General features: G+C 41.7%; 1 protein-coding gene across 1 annotated transcript; it reads right to left on the bottom strand.

Annotated features, from left to right (window-relative positions):
- Positions 1-7881: 7881 nt before the first annotated feature.
- On the bottom strand, positions 7882-8874 carry LOC112251486 (trace amine-associated receptor 13c-like). Its single transcript, XM_024422486.1, has one exon. It carries the CDS (start codon positions 8872-8874, stop codon positions 7882-7884), a length of 993 nt encoding a protein of 330 aa, XP_024278254.1.
- Between the last annotated feature and the right edge of the window lie 4780 nt (positions 8875-13654).

Raw genomic sequence — 13654 nt, 5'->3', positions numbered from 1 at the left:
CCAATAACTCTTTTATCCCACAGGCGGTAAACTATCTGAATCTGCACATGATGTTTTGAGACTGTAGCCGATCTCATTATTTGACTTATGTGTATACTCTATCTGTTGTATGGTTGCCTCAGATTTTAATGTTGTCTTCATTGTTTAACCCAGACTGCACAACACATTTCCCAATTGCGACAATAAAGATATGGATTGATGATTGATTAATGAGGTTAACAATATTTCTATCTTCGTAACATTATTTTTCAATTCAGCTTGAAGATATGAACCATTTACAATACCTTGGTTCCCAATTGCTTACTGTGTACTGCAGTTACTATTTCTGTTTAGATTCAGGCCGGGTTTCAATCCCAATATGTTTTGTCGGCAAATCACGTTTTACAGGCAATGCTTACATGTTTGTGGATTCAAGGTAAACGCTTTCATCGGAAATTACCTTTAAATAGTGCAATGTCTAAATCTGTGATCAGATTGAATCCTGGCCGTAATTGTCAAATATATTCTCCCAAATACTTGCCCCATCCCCAGCCAGGCAGTCACATGTGAAATCTTACCTTGCCCATGGACAATCTCTATGATGTGGAGGAAGAGGAGGAGCAGGAGAGAGGAGGACATTCTGGACTGAGAGGAGAGTGGATTTGCTCTGTTCTGGTAGTCCATAGTCACACAATGGGCATCTGTAATCACAAGTAGTCAGCAACATAGACATGTTGAGAACATCTCTGATGAGTGACGTCTAGTTTAGCTGTTTATTTTTCAGTTATTAGTAGTGGTAGTGCTTCATTCTATAGCTAGAGCACTCCTGATATATCCAGGAGTGAGAAGTCTACCTTTTGTTGTCTTTATCTGTTGTGGTCTAGTACGGTCTTTTTGCTAGCTAGGGCCTTCTGCTTTAAGAGCTGCCTGCCTTCCAAGTGGCCTACTTGGTGTGTGAACTGCTGACTGCTGATCATTTGCAGATACTTGTTGACACATCAACCATGATCAAGGGGCAGGACAATTTGTGACTTGTTTTGGTAATCAGTGGTTGTATTGGAGGGGAGTGGTTTCACCTCTCCTAAGCAATCAGCAATCTGTACAGGGAGGTGTGCTCTCCACCTCTGCTAGGTAGTTAGCGATTAGTGTTAGTTCTTCAGTCTCCCTGGTTTCTCAGTGGCATCTGTAAGTGGCGGTCATGTCGGTGACACTTTTGGTGCAAAACTTAGACCTTTGCCTAAACACAGCTAGTTTTGTAGAGTTGTTTGAGGAAGGAAAGAGAGGAAGGCACCACACCCCTATGTCACTTGAGTAACTTTCCTAGTTAATTTTCAAATTATCAATTTAGATATTTTGTAGCTATGTCAACTATGTGTGTGTTTTCTATACCTGTTCGCACATCTCCCTGTAGGCTTTAGTGTACGGGTCTATTTGTGGAATTATGTAATGTGATTTTAAACTGTTTAATGAAGGAAACTCCAATTCCCTTTGGAGTTTAACTAAAACATTGGCCCGCCCCATGAGCACAGACATTGATCTGGCATCCTGGGATAGCCCCATTCTGCTCTTCCGAATATAAATTCCAAAGGTGGGGGTTATATTCAGACCACGCTTACCTCAATAACCGAGAGGGCTAAGGTTTGAGTAGATTGCTGAATTCTTAACCATACCACGTGGTTAAACTCTGAGACTATCGATACAGACAGAATAAGAACAAATCTTTGATACTAATTACTAGTCTGCAGCTAGGAATTATGTACCCGACAACCGCCGAAACATCTATTCTATAACAACATTGCTGAATGTTACTCGGAACTAACCATTCTAACCATGGCAGAGAGAGAAGGCAGACAAACTCTCCAACAGAAACAAACTTTCCAACAGATCACAATGACATACTAAGTGTAAATAAATATATTGATTGCAATTATTCCCGATGAGTGAGCGTTCATGTGCATTAGCATTTAAATTGTTATAATTATCAACTTTGTAGTGTCTTTTAATCTCCGTCGACCCCCACTTCCCTTTTGTCCACCAAGCCGCGATACCGGTTTATCCCACTAGGAGACTCCGCTATCATATCTACTGTTTGTTTGTTTATGCATTTCTGTGATTATTTAGTTAGTAAACAAATGATTTAAGACAATTGATGTATGGATGATTTGTGAAGTGAAGACGGAGCCTAGTGGTTAGAGTGTTAGACTAGTAACTGGAAGGTTGCGAGTTCAAACCCCTGAGCTGACAAGGTCGTTGTCACTGTATCTCTCTCTAGTTCTATCTCTTGGTTTGCTTTGGAGGGCCCTTTACAGTAGACACCAACATGAACAGTGCTGTAGTTCGTTGACGACTAGCTGAGTATGAAAGTAATGATTTGAAACTTTCTTCATGCATTTTACATGACAATACAAACTTACCGTGGTCGGTCTGTAGTGTTTCACAGTGTTTGGAAATAAAACCTCAACCTAAGATACCGTTTAAACAATTGTTTACACCTAAACTCAGCAAAAAAATAAACTTCCCTTTTTCAGGACCCTGACTTTCAAAGATAAGTTGTAAAAATCCAAAGAACTTAACAGATCTTCATTGTAAAGGGCTTTAACACTGTTTCCCATGCTTGTTCAATGAACCATAAACAATTAATGAGCATGCACCTGTGGAACGGTCGTTATGACACTAACAGCTTACAGACAGTAGGCAATTAAGGTCACAGTTATGAGAACTGAGGACACTAAAGAGGCCTTTCTACTGACTCTGAAAAACACCAAAAGTAAAATGCCCAGGGTCCACGCTCATCTGCGTGAACGTGCCTTTGGCATGCTGCAAAGAGGCATGAGGACTGCAGATGTGGCCAGGGCATTAAATTGTCCGACCGTACTGTGAGATGCCTATGACAGCGCTACAGGGAGACATGACAGACAGCCGATAGTCCTCGCAGTGGCAGACCACGTGTAACAACACCTGCACAGGATCGGAACATCCAAACATCACACCTGCGGGGCAGGTACAGGATGTCAACAACAACTGCCCGATCTGTGCTCAGACTGTCCACAATAGGCTGAGAGGGGCTGGACTGAGGGCTTGTAGGCCTGTTGTAAGGCAGGTCCTCACCAGACATCACCGGCAACAACGTTGCCTATGGACACAAACCCACCATCGCTGTACTAGACAGGACTGGCAAAAAGTGCTCTTCACTGACTAGTCAAGGTTTTCTTTCACCAGGGGTGATGGTCGAATTTGCTTTTATCGTCAAAGGAATGAGCGTTACACTGAGGCCTGTACTCTGGAGCGGGATCGATTTGGAGGTGGAGGGTCCGTCATGGTCTGGGGAGGTATGTCACAGCATCATTGGACTGAGTTTGTTGTCATTGCAGGCAGTCTCAACACTGTGAGTTACAGGGAAGACATCCTCCTCATCCTCCCCCCTCATGTGGTATCCTTCCTGCAGGCTCTTCCTGACATGACCTTCCAGCATGACAATGCCACCAGCCATACTGCTTGTTCTGTGTGTGATTTCAGGAATGTCAGTGTTCTGCCATGGCCAGCGAAGAGCCCGGATCTCAATCCCATTGAGCACGTCTGGGACCTGTTGGATCAGAGGGTGAGGGCTAGGGCCATTCCCCCCAGAAATATCCAGGAACTTGCAGGTGCCTTGTTGGAAGAGTGGGGTAACATCTCACAACAAGAACGGGCAAATCTGGAGCAGTCCATGAGGAGGAGATGCACTGCAGTACTTAGTATCTGGTGTGGCCACCAGCTGCATTGACTGCTACTTTTGATTTTGACCCCCCCCCCCTTTGTTCAGGGACGAATTTGATCCATTTCTGTTAGTCACATGTCTGTGGAACTTGTTCAGTTTATGTCTCATTTGTTGAGTCTTGTTATGTTCATACAAATATATACACATGTTAAGTTTGCTGAAAATAAACACAGTTGACAGTGAGAGGACGTTTCTTTTTTTGCTGAGTTTAGATACACCTGTGTGATCTTCCATCTCCTAAGCAACCATTCTACTGCCCAAAGCCTCTTGTCACAGCAGCTCTCTGGCTGGGATTTCAACACAGGCTTTTTGTTATGAATAAGGACTAACAAATGACTTTTCTCTTGCCAGTTAATGAAAGGTAACAATTGCTAGGAAGGAACTTATTCCAAAACAGCTGGATGTTGTATTACCTGTCCGACACGTTCCAGGTCCAAAACAGCTGGATGTTGTATTACCTGTCCGACACGTTCCAGGTCCAAAACAGAATGTGAAAATGACCACACTGCACCCCCATCCATCCACCGGTAAATACCCCTGTCTGTCCTAGACGTCCTCAAACAGTTGTCTGCTGTACATTCCACCACAGAGCACAAGGGCAGGAGAAAGTAGAAGTGAGTGAGGTGAAAGGAGAGAAGCAGCGAGGGAGAGAGGAGAAATATTGAAGATCATTCTCTATTATCTTGGCTGCATATTTGTTGCGCTCTTTCTATGTTGAATACAGGCTACAGAAAAAAGAATGTCCTTGCTCCCCATGAACAATCTAGATGCAGAGAGAGTGAGACAGAGAGAGAGCAAGAGACAGAGGGGGAAGAGAGAGGGTAAGGAAGGATTGTGGAGAGAGAATAGCGGAATAGGGTATTACTTGTATTACAAGCCCTGCTGCCTTGTCCAGAGAAGAGGGCTCTCATCCTTAACTAGAATTGAAAGGAGGAAGGCACTTATTTTCTGTACCTGTAGGTGTCCTAGGTATTTCCAGACAAAATGTAATGTCTCAAATGTTTGTTTCTTTTCAAAGCTCATTATGGATGCCCTGTCTGACCCACTCCTGCCAACTGGTGTTCGTACATGACAGTTTGCACATGCGATCGTGCATGACACTTCCACTCATCCTTTTAAAGATGGAATGAGTTAAATAATTTGGGGGGTTATATGCAGCTAGATATTCAGTAACAGTTCTCATTTCACGTTTTCCCTAATTTAGACATTTTATTGAATGCTCCTTTATAAGATTCAGTACAACAAACACATTGTATTATATATCTCCGCGGATACAATTACAAAAACGCCAGTTTGTCTCCAATTAGGAAATGGTCACACACACACACAGGGGACTTGCTGTTTAAAACTGCAGGTGGCATCATTTTCAATAACCTTTTCCCCATCAGATCCAGGAATTGGGTGACCATGAGAACAACATAGCACTCATATCAATTATTAACATGCCAGGGGCAGAGGGAAGATTCCCAGAGAATAAAACACAGGCTATTAATGGATCTATGGAGGGAGGCAGACATATCTGATAATGACCATCACAGGGACATCAAGCCAAGCCTTCCCGGACAGGGGCACTTTACTGATGAGGGATGGGAGGAAGTCAGCAGAACTTCAGGGCGTCTGCCTCCATGTGTCTCGCTGATGTCCTCTAAGGCTCAAACCACTGTCTGTCTCTGTCTGTGTGCCTCCGGTCATCCGCAGTAGATATAATGCAGAATATCAAGAAATTACTAAGCGCAAGTACAGTATACATTACATTCAAATATAAGTATACTATCATGTATATCAAATAATATAATTTCATTATTTTGGCGCAATAAGATTTGATACTGTTACATGAAATCATAATCATTGCTTGCTGTACCAGGGATTTGGAGAGGTGGGAGTTGAATTTATGCATTTTTTTTATACCCATACATTACCGATACATCAACGTAGGCTGTGAAATACAGTATGTTCATATGGGCAGGCCAATGTTTAGCCACTTGCATAAGCGAGACATTGCCAGAGCAAAACGGTTGAGTTAAGGGGACGTGTAGGCTGGGCTTGTGTAGGTGGGGGGGACTCCATCAGCGTAATGAAGGCTGGGCACACCCTCAGACACAGAGCACTCTACAGAATTACACAGCAGGAAAAATTACCCTGGTGGGTCAGGGATCAATTGATTGGACAGCTGGGGCACTGCCAGAATGAGGTGGTAAACATTGATAATAGTTTAACAGTTTTCCTGATTTGGCCTCATTTTAGATTTGGCTAATTAAGAAATACTAGCTGCCATGAATGAAGTAAAATGTGAGTTATTTTCAGGGTGTGGTTTGATGGGTGTCTCTTGTATGCGGTCTCTTATATGTGGTTAGCTTTAGCCAGCTCGTGTGTGACTGTGGCAAAGTTGGTTTGACTTTGGATAGCCAGGCTCTGGGGATAGTTAGGAACCATAAAAAATTACACAATGTAAATGTGCTAATATTTTTATATGAATTTCAAACATGTACAGTTGGTTTGAGGTTTTTAAGTCATTGAAATTTGGAGCTACTGACCTTGTACATTTTGTAATTTACTGATGGTCCCTAAATAGCCCCACAGAGATATGTCAAACCAAATTAACCATGGGCATTGAGGCTGGATGAATTGAGGCTGTTCTGAGGGCAAAAGGGGTGGAAGGTGTTCCTAATGTTTGGTACACTGTGTGGGAAAGATGCTGTCCACAGATAAGTCCTTAGAAACAAATGTGCTGGGCTATTAAATAATATTAGTAAAGAACAAGAAGGACCGCACACTGCTAAAGCTCCCAATTCCCTGCTTTATTGACAACGTTTTCCATTCAAAACGGATCTTCGTCAGGTCAAACAAACAGAGTTACTCACATCCCAAAACATACACATTTAACCTCACATAACCATTGTTTTGCACCCACCAGAAACAATCTCTAAAAATATAATAACAATGAGATGGGTACACGTAATAGTTACAGAAGATAAGACGCTGTCCATGTCTTGTCATTTATATTTAGGAGTGTAGTACATTGTGTTGCCCATAGGATGGCACTGTTGCAGTATGTTACTTGACTGGATGAACCTATCAGTGATATGTATGCCATACAAGGCCATAATCAAATGTTTACTTCCCTGTTAGTAATTTGGTAGCTTGTCAAATTCATCATGCATCATGATACATCCTGCATACATCACAACGTTAAAAAACGTAACCTTTACTTAATTAGGCAAGTCAGTTAAGAATAAATTCTTATTTATAATGACGGCCTACACCGGCCAAACCCAGACGACGCTGGGCCAATTGTGCACCACCCTATGGGACTCCCAATCACATTCGATTGTGATACAGTCTGGATTTGAACCAGGTTGTCTGTAGTGACGTCCCTAGCACTGAGATGCAGTCTTTGACTACTGTGCCACTTGGAAGACCCTTTTTTAATCCAGTTTGGTCAAGTAAATTACGGGAAAATACCTTTAGGTTTGGTTTCTATAATTTAACACAATATAAAAGAAAATTCAAAGTCAAACAGCTAAGTTGCACTTATACTAACTCAATTATCAATAGCTAGCATACAGTACAGCTTCATTTTGATCATCTACACGTATGTAACCAACAAAAGCAATACATATCTGTCTGTGAGAGTTCACTTTGCGTTTTGTCATTCTGATTAAACTTTTCTCTGTCTAGAAATCTGTCTGACTCTACTGAATGAATGGCACCACGGTGCTGTGTGTCTGTTATTACATGGCTAGTATTTTAAAGCCATCTCTTTCTCTACATAATAATGATATCATTGCATTAAAACTTGTTGTCCAAATATAATAAATTGCTGAGGGAAAATTACACTGTTGATTCATTCAGAATGTTGTATTGGAGCTGTTAACCACGCTAAAACCAACACACACTTGAGTTGTTCCTGTTGTCATTTTTAATGACACAGAACAACAGCTGTCCTTAGGATACCATGTCAACATTCTTAGTAAACCTGCAGTGCTGTTTTCTTTTACAGTATAACCAATCGATTGAATTGGGCCCTAAGTCATCAATACAAACATGCAGCAATAAGCAATAACATATATATTACATAACTTTCTATAGCACAACATGTTATACAGTGTGTACCTACAAGGCCACTCATTTAAAAAAAATACAATCTAACAATCTTCTGGAAAGAGATTTATTAAGGAGGATGAGGGTGCCAGGATATGTAAGGTTAAGATGTGTCTTACTGCTGTTTTGAACCATGGGTAAAATAATGCATAGATCAGAGGGTTAAGGAAGGAATTAATGTACACAACGCAGGAGAGAAATGCTATGATGACATCTGAATGTTCCAGGTAGTCCTCAGAAAGTGAACCAACGTAATATGTGATCCATCCGACGAGGAACACCGATAACACAACCCCCAGTGTTTTGGTTGCCTTACTCTCTGACATCTTGATCCTGGTTGTGATATTCATCACTTTTACTTGAATTCTTGCCACTTTGAAAATGTTCATGTATAAGCATATAATAACAGAACAAGGTGCAACAAAGGAGACAAAAAGGTCAATAATTCCCCATGTAAAACTGATAATCAACACACATTCTCCATGGCAGTTCTTGTGTGCCTGAGAACGATACCATTGACCATTACAGTATAGAATAACAAGATTATAGATAAAAGAAAATATCCAGGTTAGGAATATAGAAGTCAATGTTTTTCCAATAGTTATTTTTGAAATGTAGAGTAAAGGATCACAAACAGCAACATATCTGTCAACAGCTATGATGACTAAATTGTATAGAGATGCAAAAATGACAGAGAAAACAATCCCATGAAAAACTGAACACATTGTTTCACCAAGATACCAGCATGACTCGATGACTTTGATGCCCTCCACTGGAATCACAACAATCCCAACCAGGAGATCTGACACAGCCAGAGAGAGGATGAGCAGGTTGGTTGGAGTGTGGAGCTGCTTGAAGTGAGAGATGGAGATGATCACCAGCAGATTCACAAACACTGTGAATGATGAGACAGAGAAAAAAAAAAGGTGCAGGAGTATATTTTCTGCTATGGTTCGCTCCTTCTTAACGCAAGACGAGTTGTGGAGAGGAAAACAGTATTGTACTGCTTGATATCCATCCACTTCACTGAACGCCATTGGGAAGTAAAAACACTGTTCTTTTCAATTGAGTGCAATGAATCAAGTGTTATTTCTTAGTGTAGATTCATAGTGTATCTGATCTAAATAATAAACCAAACTGTGCAGAGCAGCTTTATTTATATCTGAGTTAGATATAGGAGTGTGTGTGTGTGGGGGCGGTACACCCATTGGAGCCCAGCCCTCTTATCTATTATATTGAAGGAGATTGCTGATGTATAATGAGCTACAGTAAAACAAAACATCTTGGCATGAACCTATAACCTGTTGTTGTTGTAGGGATGGTTCATATATATTTTCGAATCTGAGATTTATAATGGCATCAACATAAAAAGCTCCCCAGACCAGATCCCCAGGCCAATATAGCAACTCCACATGCAGTAAGCACCACACTATTCACCATGGTGACCACATCTACTGCAGCTCACTCTGAAGAAGAGGATAGAGCCCAGAGACAAGAGGTCAACCAGGTTACCCAATCCCATGACCACCTACCTACTGAGACTGAGCCACCCAGACTTCACACCCCTGACTGACCAGGACCGGAGCAAGGTAGAACGAGAAATCAATCCACAGCCGTTGCCTCACTGAGAGGCCCTGACATTACTAGTCCACCCCACGATGTGATGCATCATCTGCACTTCACCACCACTCTACAGGGTTCACTGTGCCACTGGCGAGAATAGGTGTGGTCTTCTACCTGCCGTGGGACCTTCCTGGACTCTGATCAATTTCCGCCACTGCACCCCTCTACTAGCTTGAACCAGAAAATGGCTGCTCATCGTTCGACTTCAGGTGAGCCTAAATGGATGTGTTTCGGAGCCTAAATGGATGTGTGCCTTCTTCCCCCGCCTCCGGACTTATAACTTTCAAATTGCTTTGAGCCCATGTACCAGCTGTCTTCTGCTGGGGGCTTTGGTGTTCCCTCTGTGGCTGTGGATGCCCCTTCAGCTACCTTTCCCTGTTCTAGTCAATCAATTGCCTGGGTACTGCCTGGACCACTGCAGCCCCCCGTCTGCTGGGCCATACTCTCTGGATCAGAGCTCTGTCCCTTTGGCTGTTGTGTCCTGCACGCAACTGGCATCGCAGCAGCTCTTTTGTCAGGTGAGTTCTGTGGCTCTGGCCTCGCAATCTACTTCGAGACACAGCAGAGGCCAGATCATTCCAGCAATTGTGATAGGGAGTTCCATGTTGAGGCATATATCTGTACCTGGGGCAAAGACTGTGTTTTCCTGGGGCAAAAGTTCAGGATATCAGCAGGTTGCTTCCTGTGGCTGTAAGTCAGTCAAACTCCGCTCCATCATTCATTGAATCAGATGGCTAATTCATCACAAAATCCACTGATATTGCCAACTACTTTAATGATTTTTTCATTGGCAAGATTAGCAAATTTAGGCATGATACAAACGCTGACACTACACATCCAAGTATATCTGACCAAATTATGAAAAACAAGCATTGTAATTTTGAATTCTGTACAGTAAGTTTGGAAGAGGTGAAAAAACTAGTATTGTCTATCAATAATAACAAGCCACTGGGGTCTGACAACTTGGATGGAAAATTACAGAGGATAATAGCGGACAATATTGCCATTCCTATTTGCCATATCTTCATTTTAAGCCAAAGTGTGCCCTCAGGCCTGGAGAGAAGCAAAAGGTATTACCCTACCTAAGAAAAGTAAAGCCTCCTTAACTGGCTCAAATGTGACCAGTTTCAGGAAACTAGGCCCATGTCGTGGGTCAACTACTTCACAGGAAAGACATTTGAACGTAAACATTTTTGTGCAGAAATGCCTTCTCGAACATGTACACTTTCATGTGCTTTAATAACAAACTTGTATGCTATCTGTAAATACAAATACAATTGTTAAATTATGAGCCTGGTTTTAGCCACAGAAAAAGCCGGAAACCTTCCCGCTAGCCATGATTGGCTGAGATAATGAGTGGACTGGACATGCCGAGAGATGAGTTTGGATTGGTCTGCCAAAAAGTACGCTTCTGTCTATTTGAGCTGGTCAGTGTGTGTAGGTAATCCTGTCTAATGCGCGTTTTTGAAATTTATTCCGTAGTAAAACTGCATAAGAGTTGCTATCCACTTTCTGGAGGACCGAGTTTTGAAATCAGTGGAATTCAAGTATGATAGCTAAAGAGAAGGAGAAAACACCTGTCTCCGGATTACATTTTCAAACTAAGGGCAACCATGGCATCCGTGACAGGAGAAGCATCCATCAATGTTGTATACGGGTAAGAAGGTCTAGCTAGCTACATTTTCAGATATTACACATTTCTAATTTTGACAGAAAGTGGTTTGATTTCAAGTTAAAGTGTACTGTTACCTAGCTGATGTTAGCTGGCTGTCTCGCTAGCTAATGTGATGTATATGATCTTATTATTTGTATCTCAGAGACATTTGCTTGCCTAGTTATAGTCTAATGTTAGCTAGCTAACATTGAACATGCTTGGATAGCTACCTGCAGGGTAGTAATGTTATGAGTTGGGATTAGTATCCATTTCAATAGAACGTTACTGCAACAACTGTTGATAGTAAATTCGCTCTGGCTATCTACTCCGATTTCAGACCACGGGTAAGATAGTCGAGCTAGCTTCATTTTCAGATATTACACGTTTCTAATTTTGACAAAGTATTTTCATTTCAAGTTGAAGTGCACTGTTAGCTAGCTAGCTTACGTTAGCTGGCTGGCTCACTAACTAACATTACATGTCTGATCTTATTGTTCATATCTCAGAGCCATGTGTTTGCCTAGTTATTGCCAATTGTTAGCTAGCTGACATTGAAACTGGTTGGTTAGCTATGTACAAATTCATGCAGGGTAGTAATGTCATGAGTTGGGATTATGGTTCATTGTTAAGCTAGCTAGCTAGCTACATTTCTTAACAAAAGACTCCACTATGCAAGTAACCATTTTGGGTGCGTTTGTAAATCAGTCTGGCCATATACTCTCGTCTGAGTGTACCAGAGCGCAGAATAACTGGTGAATATCAGCAAATATTGGCAAAAAAAGTAATTAAATTATTGCCAGCAGCACAGTTACATTCAAAAACGCTCTTGATGACATGAAAAGAGCTCAACCAGCTCTGCTAGGGTGATAAAAATGGTCAGAGTGGGTTGTTCTCTCATTTGTGTCTGGAAGTAACTAGCAAGCTAGCCAATGTTAGCCAATTAACTTGTGCTGTTTTTATTATCTGCCTAAACCCTGCCCCAGACAATTTGTAAGGAAATAACACTAATTTACTTAATAAACTCTTCTGATCACTTCATCTTATTATACACAGACGATATTTTACTATATCTAGACAATGTATCTCAATCGCTTCCAAATACATTGACGATTATAGATAAATTCAGCTTAATCTTAGGTTATAAAATTCATTAAACCAAATCAGCCCTACTGCCTCTCAAGACCATGATGGAGGACTCCATCTCTACTTATGGAATCTCAATCGTTTATCATTTAAAATATTTGGTAGTAGATATACACCACTTGACCAAAAGTATGTGGACATGTGGTCGCCGAACATCTCATTAAAAAATCATGGGCATTAATATGGAATGCTTTAACAGCCTCAACTCTTAGATCTTATCTGTCGGGAAGATATCAATTTGTCTCTGTAGATGGTTTGTCCTCTGACAAATCAACTGTAAATTGTGGTGTACCCCAAGGCTCCATTTTAGGACCACTATTGTTTTCACTATATATTTTACCTCTTGGAGATGTCATTCGAAAACATAATGCTAACTTTCACTGCTATGCGGACGACACACAGCTGTACATTTCGATGAAACATGGTGAAGCCCTAAAATTGCCCTCCCTGGAAGCCTGTGTTTCAGGCAAGGAAGTGGATGGCGGCAAATGTCTTACTTTTAAACTCGAACAAAACAGAGATGCTAGTTCTAGGTCCCAAGAAACAAGTAGATCTTCTGTTGAATCTGACAATTAATCTTGATGGTTGTACAGTCGTCTCAAATAAAACTGTGAAGAACCTCTGCGTTACTCTGGACCCTGATCTCTCTTTTGACGAACATATCAAGACTGTTTCACGGACAGCTTTTCTACGTAACATTACAAAAATCCGAAACTTTCTGTCCAAAAATTCTGCAGAAAAATGAATCCATGCTTTTGCCACTTCTAGGTTAGACTACTGCAATTAACTACTTTCCGGCTACCCAGATACCCAGATTTTAGTTAGTGATAACACGGCTGCTAGAATCTTGACTAGAACAACATTTTTGTATCATATTACTCCAGTGCTAGCATCTCTACACTGGCTTTCTGTTAAGACTAGGGCTGATTTCAAGGTTTTACTGCTAACCTACAAGGCATTACATGGGCTTGCTCCTACCTATTTTTCCGATTTGGTCCTGCCGTACATACCTACATGTACATTACGGTCACACGACCCAGGTCTCCTTCCTGTCCATAGAATTTCTAAGCAAACAGCTGGAGGCAGCTCCTATAGAGCTCAATTTTTATGGAATGGTCTGCCTATCCATGTGAGAGACGCAGACTCGGTCCTGACCTTTGTCTTTATTGAAGACTCATCTCTTCAGTAGGTTCTATGATTGAGTGTAGTCTGGTCCAGGAGTGTGAAGGTGAACGGAAAGGCACTGGAGCAAAGAACCACCCTTGCTGTCTCTTGACTGGCCGGTTCCCCTCTCTCCACTTGGATTCTCTGCCTCAAACCCTATTACAGGGGCTGAGTCACTGGCTTACTGGTGCTTTTCCATGCCGTCCCTAGGGGGGGGGTGCATCACTTGAGTG

Source organism: Oncorhynchus tshawytscha, linkage group LG30 (assembly GCF_018296145.1).
Source record: "Oncorhynchus tshawytscha isolate Ot180627B linkage group LG30, Otsh_v2.0, whole genome shotgun sequence".
In the NCBI taxonomy this organism is placed as follows: domain Eukaryota; kingdom Metazoa; phylum Chordata; class Actinopteri; order Salmoniformes; family Salmonidae; genus Oncorhynchus; species Oncorhynchus tshawytscha.
The sequence above is the reverse complement of the archived record's forward strand: the minus strand, read 5'-3'. Positions and strand labels throughout refer to the sequence as shown.